The sequence below is a fragment of the Lepisosteus platostomus genome, chromosome 6 (genome assembly GCF_059453375.1).
Source record: "Lepisosteus platostomus isolate fLepPlt1 chromosome 6, fLepPlt1.hap1, whole genome shotgun sequence".
Taxonomy (NCBI): Eukaryota; Metazoa; Chordata; class Actinopteri; order Semionotiformes; family Lepisosteidae; genus Lepisosteus; species Lepisosteus platostomus.
Window position 1 is genome coordinate 34,119,080 of NC_142616.1, and position 21,690 is coordinate 34,140,769.

The 21,690-nt window shown below is 39.8% G+C and overlaps 1 protein-coding gene across 2 annotated transcripts; it reads left to right on the forward strand.

Moving 5' to 3' along the window:
* Positions 1-523: 523 nt before the first annotated feature.
* sec23ip (SEC23 interacting protein) lies at positions 524-20,490 on the forward strand. Of its 2 annotated transcripts, XM_088635545.1 has the most exons (19): positions 524-693; positions 3,746-4,284; positions 6,492-6,699; positions 6,800-6,993; positions 7,340-7,429; positions 8,813-8,933; positions 9,384-9,473; positions 10,335-10,476; positions 11,195-11,403; positions 12,409-12,524; positions 13,173-13,364; positions 13,543-13,638; positions 14,160-14,372; positions 14,990-15,043; positions 16,308-16,463; positions 16,937-17,039; positions 17,864-18,049; positions 18,925-19,087; positions 19,960-20,490. In XM_088635545.1, the coding sequence occupies exons 1-19, from the start codon at positions 567-569 to the stop codon at positions 20,039-20,041; spliced, it is 3,081 nt and encodes a 1,026-aa protein (XP_088491671.1). In that variant the 5' UTR covers positions 524-566; the 3' UTR covers positions 20,042-20,490. The 2 variants fall into 2 exon arrangements, with proteins under 2 accessions (XP_088491671.1, XP_088491673.1); XM_088635547.1 differs by lacking the exon at positions 14,990-15,043 and having other exon boundaries at positions 525-693.
* Positions 20,491-21,690: the final 1,200 nt, after the last annotated feature.

Consider the following 21,690-nt stretch of genomic DNA (forward strand, 5'->3'; position numbering starts at 1 on the left):
ACAGTTTATGGATAACCCCACAGCTTATGCATAGACCTGCTACAATACTGTCTGCAGTTTCAGGATTTTGGAATATCAGTTTCATGCAGTTATGTCGTATTGAAATTTGGTATGACTATATTCATATCACTAAAACCACTACAAATCAATACTTTATTTGATAAATAATGCTAAATCCTGTTCCATCCAATTCCTGTCTAAAATTCTGTTTTATGAGGGAATTCCTATTTTTCTGAATTGTAATTATGTTATGCTTGCATTCATAATAATTATTAAGTGATAGTCTGTTAATTATACAATTTAATTAATAAAAGAAATGTAAAATGCCATTACAACCTTAACGTTTCGTGTTTAACAGTATATTTGATTTTTTTTTGCAACTTTGCTTGTTAGCTGGTTTTGAACCATCTTCAGAGCTGTTGATTTCCATCTTGGTTACTGGCAAAGATACTAGTGGCAAGCTACTCAATGAGCGGATCAGCTGTGTGTGACGTATCTCGACCTTTTACCCCAGATCCGGTCCGTAGAACTGAAGCTGGTAGGATACGTGTAATTGCTGTCTGAAAATGGCTGAGAAGAAGCAGAACAGCAGTTCCAGCACAAATCTGCTTTTCTCCACGGCTCCGGAGTTTAACTTCAGCGTACCGTTTATTCCTGTCAGTCAAGCCACCGCGCCTGCGGTGCTTTCGGGAGGTAATGTACCACAGACTGGAGAAGTAATCGGGTGCAGTAGTATTAATCTAAATAGTCCGTCTATTCCTGCATCTTTATTTAACCTGACGATTAAAAAACTGCCAACTGTGCTTTTCAGTTGTTTCGAGTGAGCACAAAATGCTGTTGTGGTTGTTTGAAGTTTTTATGCAGTTCGGTGCGAAAATCGTATTAGTGTCCCTGTTGATATCGTGAACAAGCAGGCTTATCAATTACGTTTCAGTTTTACAGTGTTCATTGATTACATTTGATTTTAAAAGACCAACACGCCAAGGCCACAACGCCGTTTCACTTTGAAGTGTGTTATAAAACTAGATCTAAAGTTTGATTTGCCTAAGTATTTTTTTTAATTAATAACTTAACAATGTTGATCATCACCAACCGTCATGAATTACTGTAAATAGCTATCATCGATCGATACTCGATACGATTGTATTGATAGCGCTCTATTTACTTTCAAAATCCCAACATTTAAAGATAATTGTGTGTGTGAGGCTAGCCAGCTTTAAAATTCGCGACGTTTTAATTGGATCAAAGCAGAAATATATTTTATTGCTATTAACGATCATGGCAAGGTCAGAATTAAATGAACTTTTTTGTTAGAAAACGAAAAATCTGTCAGTGTGACATTTAGAAGAGTGCCCGGCACAGAGATAAACTGGCCTCCTCACCGACGTCGTGTTGGGAGTAAACAGGCATTATGTAGTATAAGAGGGAGCGATTAGTTGTTGTCTCAGTTGTCATTATCAGCAAGCATACGGTAAAGCTGTGATAAGCTAAGCTTCCTGCCGTTTAAATGTTATAATTGCACCCTCATTTGAGTATTTCTTTAATAACGTGTGCATTACACAATAGTTACAGATATATTTTATGATTATGTGTTATCTTTAAAGCAGTGAAACTGAGTATTAAGTATGCTTTTTACTAGATATGCCCTTATAGGTAACCATTTAATCAATTTATAAAGACCTGTAACAGTATAACTGTGAACTGCAAATAGGTGGTCTGTTAATTTAAGTCTTTCAGAGATCATTCAGGAAAATACATACTGTATACATATATTTGAAGAAATAGTTCAGGTGGGTAGCTGCGTCAGCATGCGTAGGCTGCAAAGGAACAAGTAATAGGTTTATTCCATGCTGAAAAGTGAAGAAAGAAAACACAACATTTTGGCCATTGAGCCTTCTTCAGGTGTGAGCAACCTCCTCATCCTCACACCTGAAGAAGGCTCCACGGTCGAAACATTGTGTTTTCTTTCTTCTCTTTTCAGCATGGAATCAACCTACTATTTGAAGAAATGCCCAGTGCTACAGAACAGGGAGGTTGCACCATATCAAAAGCTGCCAGCTTAAATTTACCCAAGATCTTGGCCACTAGGTCCTAATTTAGTGTGGGAAGCAACTTAGGTTGAGCCTAATTTTAGTATTTGTTCTGTTTTGTAGTTGTTTCTTTTCCTTCTTATGTTTTGTTGTCTTCAAAGATGAAGTTCCATGCTGAACACCATCTGTCGCTTGATAAGATTTTTTGCTGCATGAATTACATTGAAGTCATAGCCAAGAACATTTCCAATGAACCGTTATATTTGGATCTGTAGCCCTGGTTGTAAAAGTATGAAGAGAATACCAGAGTGAGTGTTGCTGTTGAACTGATTACTACTGGTTAACATACATGAACTCTTATCATGGAGTGCCATGCATCTTTGTTAGTTATTATAAGAGGAGTATTTGTGTTTCTACAGCTTTTATTTATTATTTTGATATATTATTTTAGTTTTTTTTTTCTGCAGGGACATGTATAGTTTAAAAATATACCAAGTAAAAATGCCTGATAGGCTGTTGGGATTCCCCAGGAAGTGGAACATTATCTTGCTACGTTCCACTTCCATTCCACTTTTAGGTTGCAAAACCTATGAATAAAGAAGTAGAATATTTTCAGATTCTGTCATAATGACATCATAGTAAGCCTGCTGGTGCCATCTAACTGAAGTCACAATAGTGATTCAGCAGCAGTGTCTCAGTCATTATCTAGTCAACAGCAAGCAGTCTTGCATTAAACTGGACTAGTTTTTAGACCTTTTACTCTCTCTAGCTAGGATGTGTCCATTCTTTTCATAAAAAGGTGAGGAGGAATTATGAAATTTGATGCTTAATCGAAGTCTTTGGAAGCTTAAGCTTACAGATAATAGTATTATTGTGATTAAATGTGAAAAACATAGAAAGTAGTTTAGTGTGGCATAAAAAGAGTTGATTGGACAGAATTATAATCATTGTAACACATGGGCTCTTCAGCTGTGGGTCAGGATCCAAAGTAGGTGTAAACGCTGTTTTTGTGAGTTGCAGCAATGGATGGAGGTGGGTATGAAGCTCCATTTCCTGCTCATGTGTCATGTCCTGGCTTGTGCCCTGTAATCTACTGTAGCATGTGTGAGAGAATTGCAGTGTACTGCAACTCACAGAGGATTCCTTAATCAGCTCCTTGCAACAGTCTCCTACTGTATGTAATGCACCTTAAGGAGAGTGTCCGAAATGATCATTCCAGAACAGCTAGATCAGAGGTCTAAACTTGGCCATTCTGTTTTCTTGAAAAAGTTGACCCTTCCAAAATGTGAAAACAACCATAATTTCAGGTTATGGCGGGGTTTTTTTTGTCTGGGCTTGGGTATGACCGGTTGGAATTTCAATGGGCTAGTGAAGATCCCATGGCACTTTTCATGAGAGTAGTTGGGGTGTAAACCCTTTTGTTCTAGCTAGACTTTGCTCCAGGCTTGCCTGTCTAATTGGGCCTGCATGAAGTTCACTGATCATCATCCAGGTAGGTGGTACACTTCGTCGTGGATGAAGTAGGTCATCTCCTGTAATTCTGTTTTGCCTTGTTGTCCTTGCTCGTCTGGAGAGTAAGTTACACTTAAACTCTGGGATTTACTGAAAAGGTTTGGTGCAGGTTGGAGTATATTAGAACCTTGATTATGTAGCTCATTGGGCTTGCCAAGTCTGTGTTCTTGGCCTAATGTTTCTGTGCCTTTTCTTTTAAACAGAGGATTCGGCGGATGTCGGAGAAGAGGACAGTTTCCTTGGCCAGACATCAGAAAATGCAGACCACCCACCTACCTTCAGCTACTTTTCTAAATCCACAACCAGCAGTGATCCTTTTGCCTCGATAGGACAGCAGTGTGCTTCTCCAGCATCTTCGGCAGGGACAGTGACCTCAGTGAGGCCGGCTGTTTCTCTGCCTTCCGTCTGCCCAGGACAAAATGTGTACCCCACCACCTCGGCCTCTCCGTCAAACTTCGCTCAGCCCCCGATTTCTCAGTTTGGAAATGCAGCTTTTCCGGGCCCTCAGGCAGGATACACCCTACCGCCGAGCAGCGTAGCCCCACCTAGTGGACAGGCTCAGCCGGCGGGATATAACCCCTACCGCCACACTCCCTTGAGCAGCCGGGCCAACCCCTATCTGGCTCCACCCCAGCTGCAGCAAGGCCAGGCCCAGCAGCTTCAGCAGGCAGCTTTCCTGCAGGCTCCTCCTACTGCCCCGCCCTCTCAGACATTCCAGACTCCGCCTCCGCCGCCATCACAGGTGACCGCTTCGTCCAGTCTTTCATACTGTTGCACGAGCAAGGGACAGTCATTAGATCACTATGATATTAGAAGACATTACCTGTGACCTGGATAGCCACAAAGATGTTGAAGGACTGTCAAGTTTACAGATCTGCCTGCATACAAGTGATGCATCTGTATTACAGTGCATAGATTAAAGTGCCTGCTGACGGGTTTCTATGCAGTATGCCATAAAATACTAGTTTTAATTAACTAAATACTACTTCTTTATTCATAGGTTTTTTAACCTAAAACGTAGCAAGATAATGTTTCACTTCCTGGGGAATCCCAACAGCCTATGAGGCATTTTTACGTGGTTTATTTTTAAACTATACATGTCCCTGCAGGAACAAAATGTACAATTAAAATAATATATCAAAATCAAATATATCAAAAAAGCTTCAGTCTTCTTATATCGTTGCATCTTTGTACTGCTTTAGCTCATTCCTTGTTTTTTTGCAAAATGACTAAACTCCAGTTTATTGGAACTGAACGAGGTAAACTAGTTTAAATCAGATTAACTAGGCTTATATAGTAGTGCTGAACGTGACTTGAAGGGCTTATTGCTGACATAATACCATATCCTGTCCTGTGTGCTTGATGACTGAAATTGTTTTTCTTATTCTTTTAATGTTCTTGTAGTATTATTATATTATCTCTCAATTGGGTCTGTCTAAACTATCCCCTTAATTGGTGAAGTAACATTTTTTTTTACTTCTCCACCTGATTCACTGTGTAGTGGGGCCCCTGTGTATCACGCAGATCATGTCAGTGGCTGATGAAATGGATGCCCCCCGTTGATAAAGTGCTTAGAGACCCTGTGGGATGAAATGCAATACAAATGCAAGGAATTGATTTTATTTTAGCGGCAATAGGCAGATAACAGCACACAAAATGGGAACATGCAGTTTGCTAACATTAGGTTATTTTGTTGTGTGTCAGTGTTTGCTTTTCCCTCATGACTTTTGCTTTGAAACCACTTTGATTCTGTTTTAGAAATGTGTATTGTGAAATTCTAAGGATTTACATTCTCAATTTTTTTTATAGTCAAGGACAAAATATATAGAATTCATACCATAAAAATACCAGAAGGCTTTCTTTTTATATACTGTATGTTAGGGATTATTTTTCAAAGTTGGGTATCTTCTGTTTTTTATCAGGGGGGAATTGAAAATAGCTTGGTATTGATGTTATTTAAATAATAATTTAAATTTAAGTTTTAGGGTAAAAAAAATGCACTGCAATGATATGCAAGTTTAACTCAATTGGTTGATAAAACATTTTGTCAGACACGGATTGTTGATTTTTATAATACTTGACATTAATGCTAACGCTAGTAGTCCTGCTTTCTAGTGACTTGGTTGTGAAATGTTATTAAGGCTGTCCAGATGAGGGCTTTTTAATTATTACAACCCTGCACTACTGAACATTAGTTGAGGCCTTGCGTGCCTGTTGTTTTCAACAGATGGAGTAAGGCAGTGGGTGCTGAAGAAGAGGGCAACTATTCAGGAATGTTCAAGAAATTCTAAACATTTTCAGAGTTTTTCTGAGTCTCAGGCACCAAACTGCAATTTGTGCGATTATGAAAACATATTAGGACCTTCTGGCTGTTTAAAAGAATGAATTTAGTTTTCCATGTGTGTACACCTTTACTGTGATTAATTAGTTTGGAATATAGAGTAGTAATTATGTGAGTTGTTATATGTAAGAGATATCTACACAGCTATAAAACGTACCACTTGTAGTTTTTTTTTTATAAAAAACATGCTGAATTTATTAGGAAGCAGGTACCATGGGTTTATCATTGACCCGTATGTGTATTCTTTTGATCAGAATTGTTTTTTGGAGAAATGAGTCTACTTGTTTTTTTTAAATAAAAAATGTAGTTGCCAGATTTATGCTAATATTCTTCTTTGCATAGTTTTGCTAAATATAACTTTTATATTAATAACCTTAGTCTGTTAAATTTCCCATTGCCTGTTTATACAAGCAGGGCACATTGATGATTTAAATTCTTAATCCTGTACTGGTAGAACAATTGTGCTGTTCAGTTTCCAGTAGGATATGCTGAAGCCCTTTCCACACGCACAGAGGACAGGTGCTCTAGAGGAAGAGGGTGAGAGGTACTGTACTGTAGGTTGACTGAAGGAAGAATTACTCTGACTGTTTTTTATTGTTGATTCCCAGGCTCCTCCCGTTCGGAGTCACGCCCCTCCCCCTGGAGCCCACCCTGCCGGTGCCCTGGTTTCAGCCCCACCCACGATGCCCTATACCTACAATGTGTATGAGCCAGTTCAGCCCCACTGGTTCTACAGCAAGCAAGTGGAGTCCAAGGAGATCTGGTTTCCCTTCAGCATCATCGACTCCATCAAACTGGAGGAAACCTTTAACTCAGGTGAATGAAGAAGCTCTGCCTTTTTGATCACTTCGTTACTCATCTCGTTGCAAGAATTTTCTGTTCTCAATCTCTTTATTTGGTTTCTGTTCAACACCAGTTCAGCCAGATCCAGAGAATGTAGTGGTGTGTACAGATGGGGGGCGCTACGACGTGCAGCTTTACGACAGGATAAGAACTGCAGTGTACTGGGAAGAAGAGCCTTCAGAAGTCCGGCGCTGCTCCTGGTTTTACAAAGGAGACACAGACAGCAGGTTCATACCTTACTCAGAAGAGTTCAGCGAAAAGCTGGAGGTACGTCTCGGAATGGCTTCATGTGCTGGAAAATGTTGCTGTGTCGAATGTTGTATCTGTTCTTGTGTTTGGTCATTTTTATAAATATATTGTCTGCTTTAGGCCCAATTTGTCTTGCCCAGACTGGACCTGTATACAGGAGACTGAGAATTTATTGATCTCATACTCTGCCGAAAACACATATTACCAATCTCTCCCGCTCAGAAGGAGAGGCTGTGGTATGATTGATGGACTGCCTTTTCTTTGAGTTTTTTCAGCTGACATATAAGGAAGTGATCTGGGCTCGTTGAATGCTTCACATTGCCATTATAGTTATGTTGACTCCGTTGGTCTTTGGTTTCTTTAGGGAGAATATAAGAAAGCTGTCACCACCAATCAGTGGCACCGGAGACTGGAATTTCCCACTGGGGAAACTATTGTCATGCACAATCCCAAGGTACTCTTGTAGCCAAAGGCAACGTCTTGAAGCATAATGACAATTCCTGCATGAAGTTAAAAATGGAAGCATGGTCCATACATCCCTCTTGTTTCTGCTCTCTCCTTTGGTCAGCTTCTTATTTTCATTGCTTGATTTTTGTTTTTGAAATGTTTCAACTATTTCTGTGAATAGGAAGAAAGGATTGTGTTACTTTCACAACGGTTATATCAATAAAATAAAATGTTACAAATAGGGGTCACGAAAATGGTGAAAATCAGGAATTGGCTAAGCGGTTTAGTCAATAAGTAAAATAACATTCATAAGCCCTAACTTAGTAAGTGATTTCTCCAGAATACACCTGAGCGGTTGGTATAATTAAAGGCACATTAATTCTTTGTTCTCTCGCACAGCTTTGGTGAAAAGAGTAATATTCCATGCACACAAGGTTAAACAAAGGTTTAGTAACAATGACAAGACAAATACTTTGCTACACACAACAAAATATACAACACTCAAGTTACTATATATACATTATGTACAGACAAGACGTTTTAGAGGTCTAACATCCTAAACACCCAGAAAACCGCAGACTGATCTAAGTATTAAATAATGCCTACAGAGGCCAAAATAAGAGAGACACTGCATTCTAAATAAATGCAATACAATCTGCAGTTAAATATCTCTCTCTGCAAACCCAGATGCCACAAAATAAATGGGAGCTCCCTATTCTCCCTAATCAAAAATGCACCCACAAGCTGGAAAGACGTCTGTAATAGAAGTATCCTTTTACCCAGGAAACCCTAAAAAGAATAGCAAGCCCTCCCCAGCAAGGTTCAAATACTTAGCTTCAATCAGGTTTTGTCTGGATGATCATGAAGTGGGAGCTCTCGCCTGACGCAAGCTTTGAGTTCCAACTCCTCTCTCGAGGTCTGACCTTCTGTCTCTCCTCTCTTCTTGTCATTTCTGTTTTCTTTTTTTTTCTTCTTCTTCCCTTCTTGCCTCTTGTGGTCTTAATCTGATTTTATATAGTGTATTTCTGGACTGCTCATTGACAATCATTAACCCACAACTTAATTACCTAGGTACACCATGGTAAATGTTTTTGATCAGGGCATCCCCCACATCTCGGCAAACATCCCCTCTGCTTTCAAACTGGAAGCGTTTTCAATGCCAAGAGTCACACACTTTATCTAAAACTCTTAGAGACCATTCCTAGTCACCTAACAACAATTATACTTCATTATAATGTTTTAACCCATTATGAAGAAACTGTGATCCTCAGAAGGTCTGCAGTTGATGAACATAACCGTGTTTCTTGACCATGTGCTTTTTACTACTTTTTAATAGTCAAGTTTTAATGCCAGTTCTCTTTGTGATATGATGATTTTTGGTTGGTGTCAGGTAATAGTGCAGTTCCAGCCCTCAGCAATGCCCGATGAGTGGGGGACAACACAGGATGGCCAGACCAGGCCCAGGGTTGTGAAGAGAGGCATTGATGATGACCACGATGACATCCCTGATGGTAAAAAAGACTCCTCTTGTCTCGATTCTTTTTCATGACCGAATTCTTTTCAATTCGAACATTTTTAAGAGCCCTTTCTAATATGTATGCTTGTGAAACATGTATTTCAAAACCCCAAAATAGTCACTACAGAAGAAATAATCCACATCAGCAAAAATAATTGCTGAGTTGCCTGCTTGATGTGAGGAGCAATGTATTCCAGCTGTATAAACGAGAATGTGTCATAAGATTTGGACATTTTTTAATATTAATTCAAGAAGTAAATGTTCTGAACTTCCTTGTTATCTCCTTAGTTATTTTAGTCTTTCATTTTTGTCTTTCCTCATTCTAGTCTGAGATGCCATTGAACTGAATTTTTGCTCAGATATGCTTAACAAAACCTTTACATTTATAATATACTTACATTAATGGCATAGTAGAAGATTGTGTTGATGTTTTTAATGCCCGCAGGAGAGCTTCGTCAGGTGGATCACCTGGTCTTCATGGTGCACGGAATAGGGCCTGTCTGTGACCTCAGGTTCAGGTCGATGGTTGAGTGCGGTAAGCCTTCATGTCACCTCACATGCAGTTAAAGTAGAACCATAAATAAATGTTTTATTTATACAAGTCAACAGCATTAGTCTGACACCTGCAATGGACTGGCATCCTGTCCAGGGTGTACCTGGCCTTGTGCCGATGGTTCTCCTGTGACTCTGAACTGGAAGAAGCAGTTAGAATAGGATGGATGGATCGGCATTAGTGTAGTGCTTTTTACCGAGAAGCACAAGAACATCCTTTTCCTTAATTTCTTGTCACTTGTCTTATAGTGTTTTTTAAATTAAATGTCAATGACTAGAAAAGGTGTAAAGATTACAGCGGTGAAGGACCTAAAAAAATCATCTGAGCTGTACAAGGGTCTGCTGCCCATGTCTGTCTTTACCTTCATGCTTTTGGAAAACTCATTGGTATCTGATTGGGGCATATACCATAGGAAGTTAAATCATTTTAAAAAAAAAGGATTTAATTTGTTCTGCCGTGAGATTTTGTTTTCCTCCACTGAAGGGCGCTGTTTAATCAGAATAGAGACCAACTTCACAGAGGTGGTTTAATAATAATAATAATAATAATAATAATAATAATTGCCTTCACTTATATAGCGCTTTTTCTGGACACTCCACTCGAAGCACTTTACAGGTAATGGGGACTCCCCTCCACCACCACCAATGTGGAGCATCCACCTGGATGATGCGACGGCAGCCATAGTGCGCCAGAACGCTCACCACACACCAGCTATCAGTGGGGAGGAGAGCAGAGTAATGTAGCCAATTCATAGAGTTTAGTCAAAGATTGCCAGGCTCGGCTATCGCCTTCTTTGTTACTGCCGTTACGTTTCATGGAAACGTTTCTGCATTGCATCTTCAGTGGATGACTTCCGGAGCGTCTCTCTCAAGCTGCTGCAGAGCCACTTCAAGAAGGCGCTGGAGGACCGAGCCATCAGCCGCGTGGAGTTCCTCCCAGTTCAGTGGCACACAGCCCTGCATGGGGACGCCACTGGTGTGGACAGGTGAGGACTTGCGACTTCCCTCAGAGAGCAGACTGCCCTCAACCACAAGTCCCCATAGCTCCCTGTTCTAAAGAGGGGACTACCAGTCTACTGGCCTCTGTCTGTCAGCTAGTTACACGGTTTAATAATGAGGAGCAAGCAATGCTATAAGATAAGATCACTTTATTGGCCATATACAATTTCTTGTATTAGGAATTATTTGTCTTTTTTCACATACCCCAATTTGCTCTCCATGAGACACACAGACAGGGAGAGAAGCTTGGGGTCAGAGCGCGGGGTCAGCCATTTATACAGCGCCCTTGGAGCAGTTGGGGTTAAGGGCCTTGCTCAGGGGCCCAACGGAGTAGGATTCCTCTGCCGGCCATGGGATACAAACTCGCAACCTTCCAGCCACAGGCGCAGATCCTTAGCCACAGAGCCACCACACCGCCCCGCCCTATTTCTCTTATTTGGGAATGTACTTAAAAATGACATTGATTTCTACATTGAGGATTCCAATCTACTAAAAGTAATATATACAGTGGCTCTGATGTGCTAATGGCTTTATAGCTTCATGCATTAAGCTCTCACAGGAATATTAGACACAAAGCAGTTTTTTTCTTTTTTCTTCCATCTCACTATTACCTACAGTAAATCACTATATAATGTTTTAGAATAACATGGTACAAGAGACTGCTCAATTGATGCACTTGAGTATTTTTTTCTGCCTCTCATCCAGGCGAATCAAGAAAATTACGCTGCCAAGTACAGGCCGATTGCGCCACTTCACCAATGAGACTCTGCTGGACGTCTTATTCTACAACAGCCCTACCTACTGCCAGACTATTGTGGATAAAGTGGCACTGGAACTGAATCGACTGCATGTGCTGTTCATGAGCCGAAACCCAGACTTTAAAGGAGGCGTTTCAGTAGCTGGACACAGTTTAGGTAAAGGCACTACTGTATTTCTCAATTCAGCACTGCTGCTCGATCAAGAGTTAAGAACAGAAGCTGCTGGTTACTGAGCTTCAGAATATGGTGCTCACCAAAAACTGATATTTCAGTACAGGGGATTAAAAAAAAGTAGATGAAATATACTAACAGAATATTAACTGGATCCCTCGTGATGTTCATTTTGAAACATGCTACTCATCAGTGTTTTTCATTGATAAACCTTTCTTTTCTAGTAGTGTATTTGTCACTTTATCATTTTGCCAGTAAGATTAACTAAAATATAAGATATACCAAGGGCATGGGATTTTTTGGTGAATATCAGGTTTTTTAAATATTTGCTTTTATCATTATGGTAATTAATGGGACAGAAAAATATGTTTTTATAGATACCATTACTATAATCATTATGAAACAAAACGTTAATGTTGTATAAAGGAAAATATTTTAGTGAGCATATGGTAAATCTGTTCTCTTACCAGTATAGAAAATGGTGCAACATAACCAATTTTCTGGTCTTCAAATTCAGCAAAGTTCTTCTCACTGCTGTTATTTTCATTATCAGTGCTACTCCTGGTAAAAAAAAATATTTTTGAGGGGAGGATGAAGCTGCACTAATCAGTGTGTGTGCTGGCTCAAGCATAGGCCTTAGACAGTCAGCAGTACCTTCTCTGACTTCTCAGAACAAGGCAAAACTATGCATTTTCTCAAGCACCTGTGTTTACTTGCAACTTATAATACAGATACTGGTGCTTTTGCAAAAGGTAACTTTTTTCTTGTGGCATGACTAAAGGTTGCTTTAGTACATTGGCTTATGCACGATATCAATCATCACTAATCTTGAAGTTATATCTGCAGGATATAAGACTAATATTTTTGGGGAATTTGCAAAGAGAAAAAAGGATCTTATATACCTGAAAATATAGTAAATAGCAACACGACATGCATTTTTCTTCAAAGAAGCTCTTCTACCATTTTCACTAACATTTCCATTCTTTGCAGGATCCCTTATTCTTTTCGACCTGTTGTCTAATCAGAACAATACCTCCCAGCTGCCAGCCCCTGCACTTTCCATTCCCAATGGTGGAAACCCTCCAGAAGCCAGCAACCTCAAACAGGTACAAGTGCCAGGGCGTATGTGTCTTCTCTAGAAGATGTAATGGTAACCTAACTCCATTGATCATGGGACATCCCCTGCTGTCCCTCCTTAAGGCTCACCCTGCTGTGACAACATTTTAGGAGGATAATGCACGTGCTGCCATTGTAACAGTGGCTTTTTTGTGAAATAAGAATTTGTCCAAAACAAAAAGTTATGCCACAGATGACCTACTGTATGTACCAGATTTGAGCCCTAGCGAACCTTTATGTGGGGTTATCTAAGATAATTTGTGGCATCTAAAGTTTAGAGACCAATGAACAAGAGTTCTAATTCAACCAATTGAACTAAAAGAGTAGCAGGACAGAAGCCCATCACATGGTATCTGCTAAATGGTGCAAAGCATGCGTCCCAGGTGTACATCACTTCCAAAAGTGGCACACACTCCTAACCTGCATTGTTTAATTAATCTTTGTAATGTCTTTAATAATAAAATATCCATGCACCTCCCACACACGATTACACTTGTACACCTCATTGCCATTTTCTAACGTTTGCGATTTTTATGCTCATATTTTGTTCACTTTTATCAATTACAGGAGATGCAAAATCTCCTTTTTAATATTAAAATAAACTGATGCCAATTCTGTTTTTCTTTCTTGCATTTTAGATGGGGGGCTCAAACCTCGCTCTGCAGGGAAGTGATCTGCTGGCCAGTGGTGAACTTGCAGAGGATGTAGAGGAAGAGGAGGTTGAGGAGGAAGGAGAGGAGCTTACGAGTCTGTCTGCAGCTCTGGAACAGCTCAGCCTCTCAGAATATCTCAGCACCTTTGAGAAAGAGAAGATTGATATGGAGTCCCTGGTCAGAATAAAGACAAAAACTTAGTTTAAATACTTCACAAAGTGCAGTGTAGCTTCTTTTAAATGCTAGAAATGCTCATTTAGGAAATCTTAAATTAATCTTAGATTAAAACTAGAATTTTCTTTCTTAGAAAATGTCCATTATTATTCATCTTTTCTGTTCTTCCCAATTTCAATAGCTCATGTGTACTGTGGATGACCTGAAGGAGATGGGAATTCCCTTGGGGCCAAGGAAAAAACTTGCCAAGTTTGTCAAAGAAAGAGTTAGCAAGCAGGTAGACACATCTTTCCTTTCCAGTTCCATAGTCATTACTGGTTCATATCCTGTTTGGGGTTGATTTCTGTACTGATTGGGACTAATCCACAGACCTTGATGATGCTACATTGTTTTTTTTTTAGTGTCACTTGGTGATGTCATTGGGCACTTTCTTAGCAGACAGCAGTTAGGGTTTTTCAGTGCTTTCCATTGCATGGCTTGGGCATCATTAAGTATAGATGTGGAAACAGAATCTGGCTAAACAGTGGCGGTGGGGTACACACACTGGTGTCTTGTACATGGATGGAAATAGGACTTTGCTAGGCTGGGGCAATTCAGTGAATTTACGATTCCAGTAAGTGCTGTGTTATGCAGTGGTTGAGAGGTTTAATTGCCAACTAGTCATGCCCTCAACAGATTAAGGGTGTAAACAGTCTTAAAGACCTGAAGTAAACTTGAATGTAGTGCTACATTGAACTTAGCTGGTAGCACTAATTGGCCTCATTTGTTTTTAATTGTTTCGGACTGCGCCCTGGTTAGGAAAGGCGAAAGGCTGCAGCAGAGAGGAAGGCAGCGGCGGAGGTGCTGAGGAAAGCCAAGCAGGAGGCCGCTCTGCAGGCCAGAGAAGAGGCGGCGGCAGCGGCTCAGCTCTCCCACTCGCAGCCAGACCCCTCCAGAAGGAGGCTCTCCGTCGGCGGCACAGTCTCTTCAATGCATGTGGACTACGACTACTTCGAAGTTGGCACAGGCCAAGTGGGTATCATTCCATCTGTAGATTTAACAAGAATAATTTTTCTCTCCTTCTGAAACAATGTCCCCTGTACAGGAGAGAGAAGGTTTTCTGTGGTGGGAGGCATTGCGGTTTTAACCATCTGAGGTGTTTTGGAATAAACAGGCACGGTCAAAATTTTCCTGGCGACACTTTGTATCTGCCTGCGTCCAATGTGTTGTCTCCCTAACCGGGGCATTGAAAGGTCACACAGAATGTTACTTGGAGGGGCTAGGAAGTGGGTGAATGTGCAAGATTGCTCACTAGGCCTCCACGTCAGCTGTGATGAAGAGGGAAAAGGGGGGAGGCGGGCGGGTGGGGGGGTGCAGAGAGAGATGCAGTCCCAGATAAGTGGGTTCTGAGACCAAGAGCCACATTCTGAATACTTTGTCCTGTTCGGTATGTGTTGATATGAAAGGGGGAAAATTCTACCAGTGGTATGTGCGTTAACCACATCTTTAAGTGACAAAAATCAAAAAGGTTGATTTAGCAGAAACAGGAAATGCCCTTTTCAACCCTCCCTATTGATTTTTTTTGTCTTATCATGAGTAATGGAACACTAACAGTCACTTCTCCTAACCTTTGTTTTTCCTTTAATTAGCGATCCTATTGCTATGATTCGGGGTACAAAACATTTGAGAATGGGACTGGTCAGGTCAGTGTGCTCATGAAGTTGCAAAACGCTTTGCTTTGCCTTTTCTGGAGCTCTAAAGTTTGCTTTGAGTTAGTGAAGTTAGTTTAATAAACAGAACTTGGGTAGTGCCCAAAATCGAACTGAAAGTATTGCTACTGTAACTTTAGTTATTATCCTTTCAGCATTTTGATTTTGTAGTGTATGGTTGTGTAAAATCTGAAGCATTTTGAATTTTGGTTAGGCAGAAGAGGATACATATATTTCACGTTTTTATTTAGGTCTGAAGCTGTTTTGTGATTAGATAAAACCTCTTTGTAAATTAAGATAATTGACATGTAAGGTTTTTTAATTTATTGCTATACCGAGAAACCTGTGGGCGTTCAAGCGTTTTGATTCTGCAACATTCCCGCAGAGATAAAGATAAAGGGGGATTATTATGTTAAATGTTATGGTAGACCCTTCAGAAGTGCATTCACTTTTCTGAAAACCTAATCCCATTTTAAAATGCCTGCATAAGACCCATATCATATGCAGCTGTTTCATTCTGAAAGCTATGCCATTTGACAACTAAACAGTGTCACTGGCTTTAGGACATCTTTTCTTCATTTTCTACAGTATTGAATGTAAGGCTAATATTGGAGGGGTTTTATCTTATCTTATTAATCCTCGTTTGTCTCATTGGTAGTGCTTGTTTGGGATACGGAAACCATTTCAACATTAAGATCTTAACTCTGGTAGATTAGTGCTGAGGTGCACAAGTCCAGACCTGGAAGGCCACAGGTCTGCAAGTTTGACCAATTACCAACATTTTAAAAACCTTAGAAAAGGGGTGGTCCAAATTAAAGCAAATTAAATCAATTGCTTAATGCAAAAAAAAAAATCACAAGATGATGTGGGTCTTAAGGATTGGAAATGTGTATCCCTGTTTATAGTCACCATGCTAAAGATTACAGAATTTCCTCCAATGCTATGGACTGTACCTCATCAAAGTTTTTGTGTGAATTAAAGGAGAAGGGAATCAATCATATTTCAGTACCAGAACACAGAAAAAGAATAACCCTCTTTTTTATTGTATTGCAAATGTATATAAAACATGCTGTTTAACAAGATTCCCTTCATTTGTTAGGTCATAAAATAGTGTGTATTTATTATGTAATAACTTCCATGGACACCAAAGCTTTTAAAAATATTTTTGAAATAATTTCACTGTTGGGCACTATTTAACATCTGTGCATGGGAAAAGGCTATATTATTCTGGGTTTTTGTTTTCTCTCTTTTATCGTAGGTGTCTGTGGTTTACCATTCATTGATCTTTGAACCGATGAATTTCTTTGCCTTGGGTTCCCCCATCGGAATGTTTCTGACTGTGCGGGGGCTGGAGAAGATTGAAGAAAGCTACCACCTGCCCACCTGTAGGGGTTTCTTCAATATTTATCACCCTGTGAGTCACAGCAACCCCTTCTTCGTCAGCCTCAAGCTCTTGCGTGTCTCCTTAGGAGGAACAACACATGAGATGCTTGCATCTCTGATGGCCATGTGCAGAGATCTAACGGAGGTCTTCAGGAAGGATGACTCCAGGGGCCTTGTTTGATCAAGTGATGAAGGTGTATGGCCCCAGGTCCAGTGTGTGTCCAGTATCAGCTGCGAATGCATTATTAAAATAATCTGACATCCAAGCAAATATTTGAGTGTAATGTCAGATCGTTTTAGAAGTTCTAGCCACTGTAGTTGCAGGAAATCCAGTTCTTTATCGTGCCTTTTTCCATGAAGAGTAAATAAGGTTTAGTAAATTCTTACTAAAATGCTTTTTCCCCACAAAATCCATTATACACATGAAGGTTCCCCGTTAAGGGGGGTGGGGGTCCTTCAGCTGGAAGCAGGACTCATTGCTGTTCTGTATTTTTCCTTTTACAGCTGGACCCAGTGGCGTACAGGATTGAACCAATGATTGTTCCTGACCTGGATTTAAAGCCAGTCCTAATTCCGCATCACAAGGGAAGGAAGAGGCTTCATCTGGGTAAGAATGTTCGTTAGGTAACACAATCCTGCTTTTGGCACAGTTGTTGTTTCTGGCGTGCCCATATCAACATTGTCCAGTTTCTTCAGAATGAGCAGCAGTTTGACATGTACAAAACTATATAGGCGTTTCTGTGGTTCTAGTCAAAACTGCATGACCCTATTTCTCATCAGCTTCCCTGTTGCCTAAGCTTGTAGTTCCATAGTTTGGAAATGAGGTAATCAAGTAATTAAATTGTGATGAAATATGTGATCTGTAGCCCAAGAAATCACTTAAGTATTTTTTAAATGTGCTGCGATTGAATTTGTGGCGATGTTTTTGTGACGGTAGACCTGCTACACATTCTAAGTAATAAATGGCTGTGAATGTGAAGCCTAATGTGTGCCCTAATGTTAGACAATCACAACCACATGATCTACTTATACAAAGTACTCCAGCTATGACCTCTCATTTTATAACCTCAGCTATGGTGATTAAATAAAGTCCCGATGACGTTCAATCAGAATACAGGGTGGAAAATACAACTAACTTGTTGCACTCCTAAGAGACACCGATACACATCTCCTTCTGCTTGAACTGGTACGGCTTGAAATACACAAGCACCCTGATGAAGCTGCATTGAGAATTTTAAAGAAAAGGTCGTACTGAAAAGAATAACTTTTAGAATTGAAGCACTGGACTTATGAACTTACTTGCCAAGCCAAGAGCTGGCAAGACTGAGTCCTGGCAAGCTCTGGCATAAATGACACATTGTTAGCAGGGTTTTAACACTTCCTTTGCAAGGTGTATTGTATTTGCTGGACCCGGTGTGCTTTGCTTTGCAGAACTTAAAGAAAGTCTAACACGAATGGGCTCCGATTTGAAGCAAGGTTTCATTAGCTCCCTGAAGAGTGCCTGGCAGACCCTGAACGAGTTTGCCCGGGCTCACACCTCCTCTCCACAGCTGCAGGCCGAGCTGGAGAAAGTGGCCAACCAAATCAAAGAGGAGGAGGAGAAGCAGGTTGACGAAGGTGAGCCCCTGACAGGAATTCCCACATGTACAAAAACAGTTTCATGAAGATGACAAAAAGCGGCTCTGGTGACCACCAGATATTTTAATAGCAGTGAATTTGACATCAACATTTGATTCACAGGAATCCGAATGCGTTATGAGCAAAAACGTTCACATTTGACTTGTTTGGTTGCAAAGGGTTAACACAGCAATGTCTCAGACAGAATCTGTTGTTCGTTTACAGTAAGAGGGATCTTATACTTGCTTTAATATGTTATTCATCCGGGAATAACAATCTCTGAGGGCTCTGTGAATCCATTCCAAGGACCCCTTAAAACACAAAATATACAGGCTTAAGTATTGTATTATAAATGGTATTTCTTTTTTATATATTTTATGATGGGTAACAGACTCGTTATGACTTTCATCTGCCATCCTTAAATATGAAAACGAATACATGCATTCATAATTAATCTGATTATCTGATTGAGATCATCGAAATCTGATCTGGATGCCATCATTTGAAGTTGTCTTGGAATAACGTACGGGAGAGTATTTTTGTAAGATTCTGGAGTAGAAGGAAGTCCCCTTGAATTTAAGTGTGCTATGGACAATACAGCAGGGAAATTCCAGATTCACAACTGATTGTGTGATGCCTTCAGAGGGAGTGTGCTGTGTGTACAGTATGAGTATAGTCTTCATCTATAATGTTTGTAGGAGTCATCTATAAATATGCACAGTATATTGGTAATGGGAATATATAAAAATAATCCAGCTGAACATTTTTTTTCTAAAGTGCAAGTGTCTCATGATACAAAATTTTTTATGTGGTTCTCTAGGCACTTCTGCATGAGACATTTTTGTCTGTAACTTTTAACCTTGATTTTGTTCTAGAAATCAAAATGATAGAAAGCCCAGACCAGATAAAGGAGGATGACCTTGCTGTGAAAATTGGAATGCTGAATGGAGGGAACCGCATTGACTATGTCTTACAAGAGAAACCTATCGAGAGCTTCAATGAGTATCTGTTTGCCCTTCAGAGCCATTTGTGTTACTGGTAAGAAGAAATACAGGAGGGGTTTTGGTTCTTTACTTCTATGTAAAATGAACATAATTAATTATTATTAATTTTAAATTAAAGACCTGGAGTCCATGTCAGGAAAACCCAAAATGACTTGCGTCCTGTTCATTGAATGTTGACGCCATTGAATGATGTTCATTGAATGTCACAAGTTTTAGACCAGAAACACGAGGAGCCCCATCCGATGGTTATTTGTATTAAAGTGATCCAAAGATCTGCTCAAGCCTTTTCTTTATAAAAGAAAACTAGTTATCAGTTAAAGTTATCAACTAGTTATCAACCTTAAGAACATGGTAGAATAGCCCTTTAAGACATTTTTTTTCTTATAGTTTTAACTTGCGTCCATTGAGTTGGGTACCTGTGTGGTCTTTTTTGTTGAAGACAAGTTTTACTTTGTTTTACTGACAGCGTGGGTCATTTTAATGTAAAGTTGTAACCAAAGCGGTCTTTTCTTGAATGCTTCTAGACACTGCTCATCCACAACATACCCAGTTCAACATGTACAGCATACCCACACCCTTTGCTGTCCTGAATTTCATCTTACTGGTCTTGATTTCCACATATTTCCTGGCCTCTTTGTTGAAAATTACTAGTTGCATTGACTTCAACAATGGTGTATTTAGACATATTTTGGGAGATTGAAACAGTGCTTTCAGGATTCGATCAAGTCAGGTGTACGATTCATCTGTTAAATCTACAGTAGGTCAGAAGTGTTACAAGCAGATTTAATGTTCATGTTTAGCTATTGACTCAACCAAACAATAATCCGCTATATCTGTGTAATAAGGTTTTTGTGATGTTTTATGCATTTTCAGCCTAACCATCAAATGTATTCTTTCTTTTATCAGGGAATCTGAAGATACTGCCTTGCTGATTCTTAAGGAAATCTACAAGACAATGGGGATTAGCCCTGAACAATCCATACACTGATGACCTTAGCCAGAGATTGTATGCCAAATCATAATATATTCTGCATTTATTTTGAATTCCTTTTTATCGAAAGTCAAAGCTGGTAGACTGCTTTCAAAAGTATGAAATGACGTTTATGACAGGCTAGTGATCAAGTAACAAGATAAATACAACAGTATTTGGCCATATGTCTTAAATTAAGAAAACTAAACTGTGTAACGAATTCCAGACAGGAATACTTTGGTTTATTCTTAAACTTTTATATAATGTGAGTGATGCAGAGAAGCTGATGTTGGTGATAGTTGCTTCTGAAGCTAAAAGAGATTAAATGGCATGAGAGAAAAATCATGGACTTTTTCAATTCAGTATTGTTAAAAAACAAACGTAGCCAAACCTACTCTGGTTGTAGGCCACATATATTCAGTCTGAAGGCACAGCAACAGTCCACAATAAACATTAATTTACCATGACTCTGGTTTGCTTTTTATTTTGTTTTACGGGACTAATTGTGATACATGTCTCTTGCAGTGTTTGCTTAAATAATTCTCAGTACAGTTTTTGTTAAGCAAAGGTGCACTTGGTCGTTTACCTGCTAACTGTTTGAGAAAACCGTCTTTTCTGGTCATTACTCAATGTATTCTCAAATCATGTCTAATTAGTATGATAGAATTTTCATGTCATTTTATTTGCCAAACCGCTTTATACCACACGGTGTAGCTGGAAGCGGGAACCTACCCAGCAGGCAACGAGCGCAAGGCAGGGTACACCCTGGACGGGACGCCAGTCCATCACAGGGCCAGTGCAAGCCTATCATAACTCCCTACTCTTATCAAGAAATGCCCAGGTATCTTTAATGATCACCGAGAGTCAGGACCTCGGTTTAACATCTCATCCGAAAGACGGCGCCCACTATAGTATAGTGTCCCTGCCACTATAGTGGGGCATTAGGACCCACACAGACCGCAGGGTGGGTGCCCCCCGCTGGTCCCACCAACACCACTTCCAGCAGCAGCCATAGCTTCCCAGGAGGTCCCCCATCCATGTACTGACCAGGCTAAACCCTGCTTGGCTTCAGTGGGTAGCCAGTTGAGAGCTGCAGGGTGATATGGCTGCTGGCGTATGATGGAATTAAAATGTTAAAAGTTTTAATTGCAATTATTCACATGCGACTCAAAAGTATGACTACACTGTTACTATGAAAAAATAATTTCTCCAGAAATACCTTTAGAATGTATTTTCTTACATTACTGCTATTAATATAGTTTTAGTCAAATTTGAAAATGCAGTTGTAGGTTGTGCAAGATTTGAAAGCCACAATAGCAGCGACTAAGGAGTTACTTCCTCTTTTTATATTCTATGTGGTAAAATGAAGAAAACAGAACTTTCTCAATTCTGAGTAAAAAAAAACATTGGTGTCTGCAGTCTGGTGAGAAACAATCTTGAAAACTCCAAGGGAAAAACCAGTACGAAATAAAAATTAAATATAAATTATGAGCAACCTTAATTTAGAACAAATTACATTGTGTGATCGCAGAAATAGGTCCTCTCGATACTACTTTCTAAGACCCAAACCATGGCTACATCCACATAGCAACACCAGCTTTGGACTGGAAACAAGACTGGGCAAAAACGGCTTAATGAAACAATAGGTAACAATATTCTGCATTCAT

What these genes read in the sequence shown, in the direction of transcription:
- sec23ip (XM_088635545.1), top strand. Translation starts at nt 567, where the DNA reads ATGGCTGAGAAGAAGCAGAACAGCAGTTCCAGCACAAATCTGCTTTTC. An exon ending in TTGTCATGCACAATCCCAAG is followed by an intron (nt 7,430 to 8,812) that starts GTACTCTTGTAG and finishes GGTTGGTGTCAG; the next exon opens with GTAATAGTGCAGTTCCAGCC. An exon ending in AGTAGCTGGACACAGTTTAG is followed by an intron (nt 11,404 to 12,408) that starts GTAAAGGCACTA and finishes CATTCTTTGCAG; the next exon opens with GATCCCTTATTCTTTTCGAC.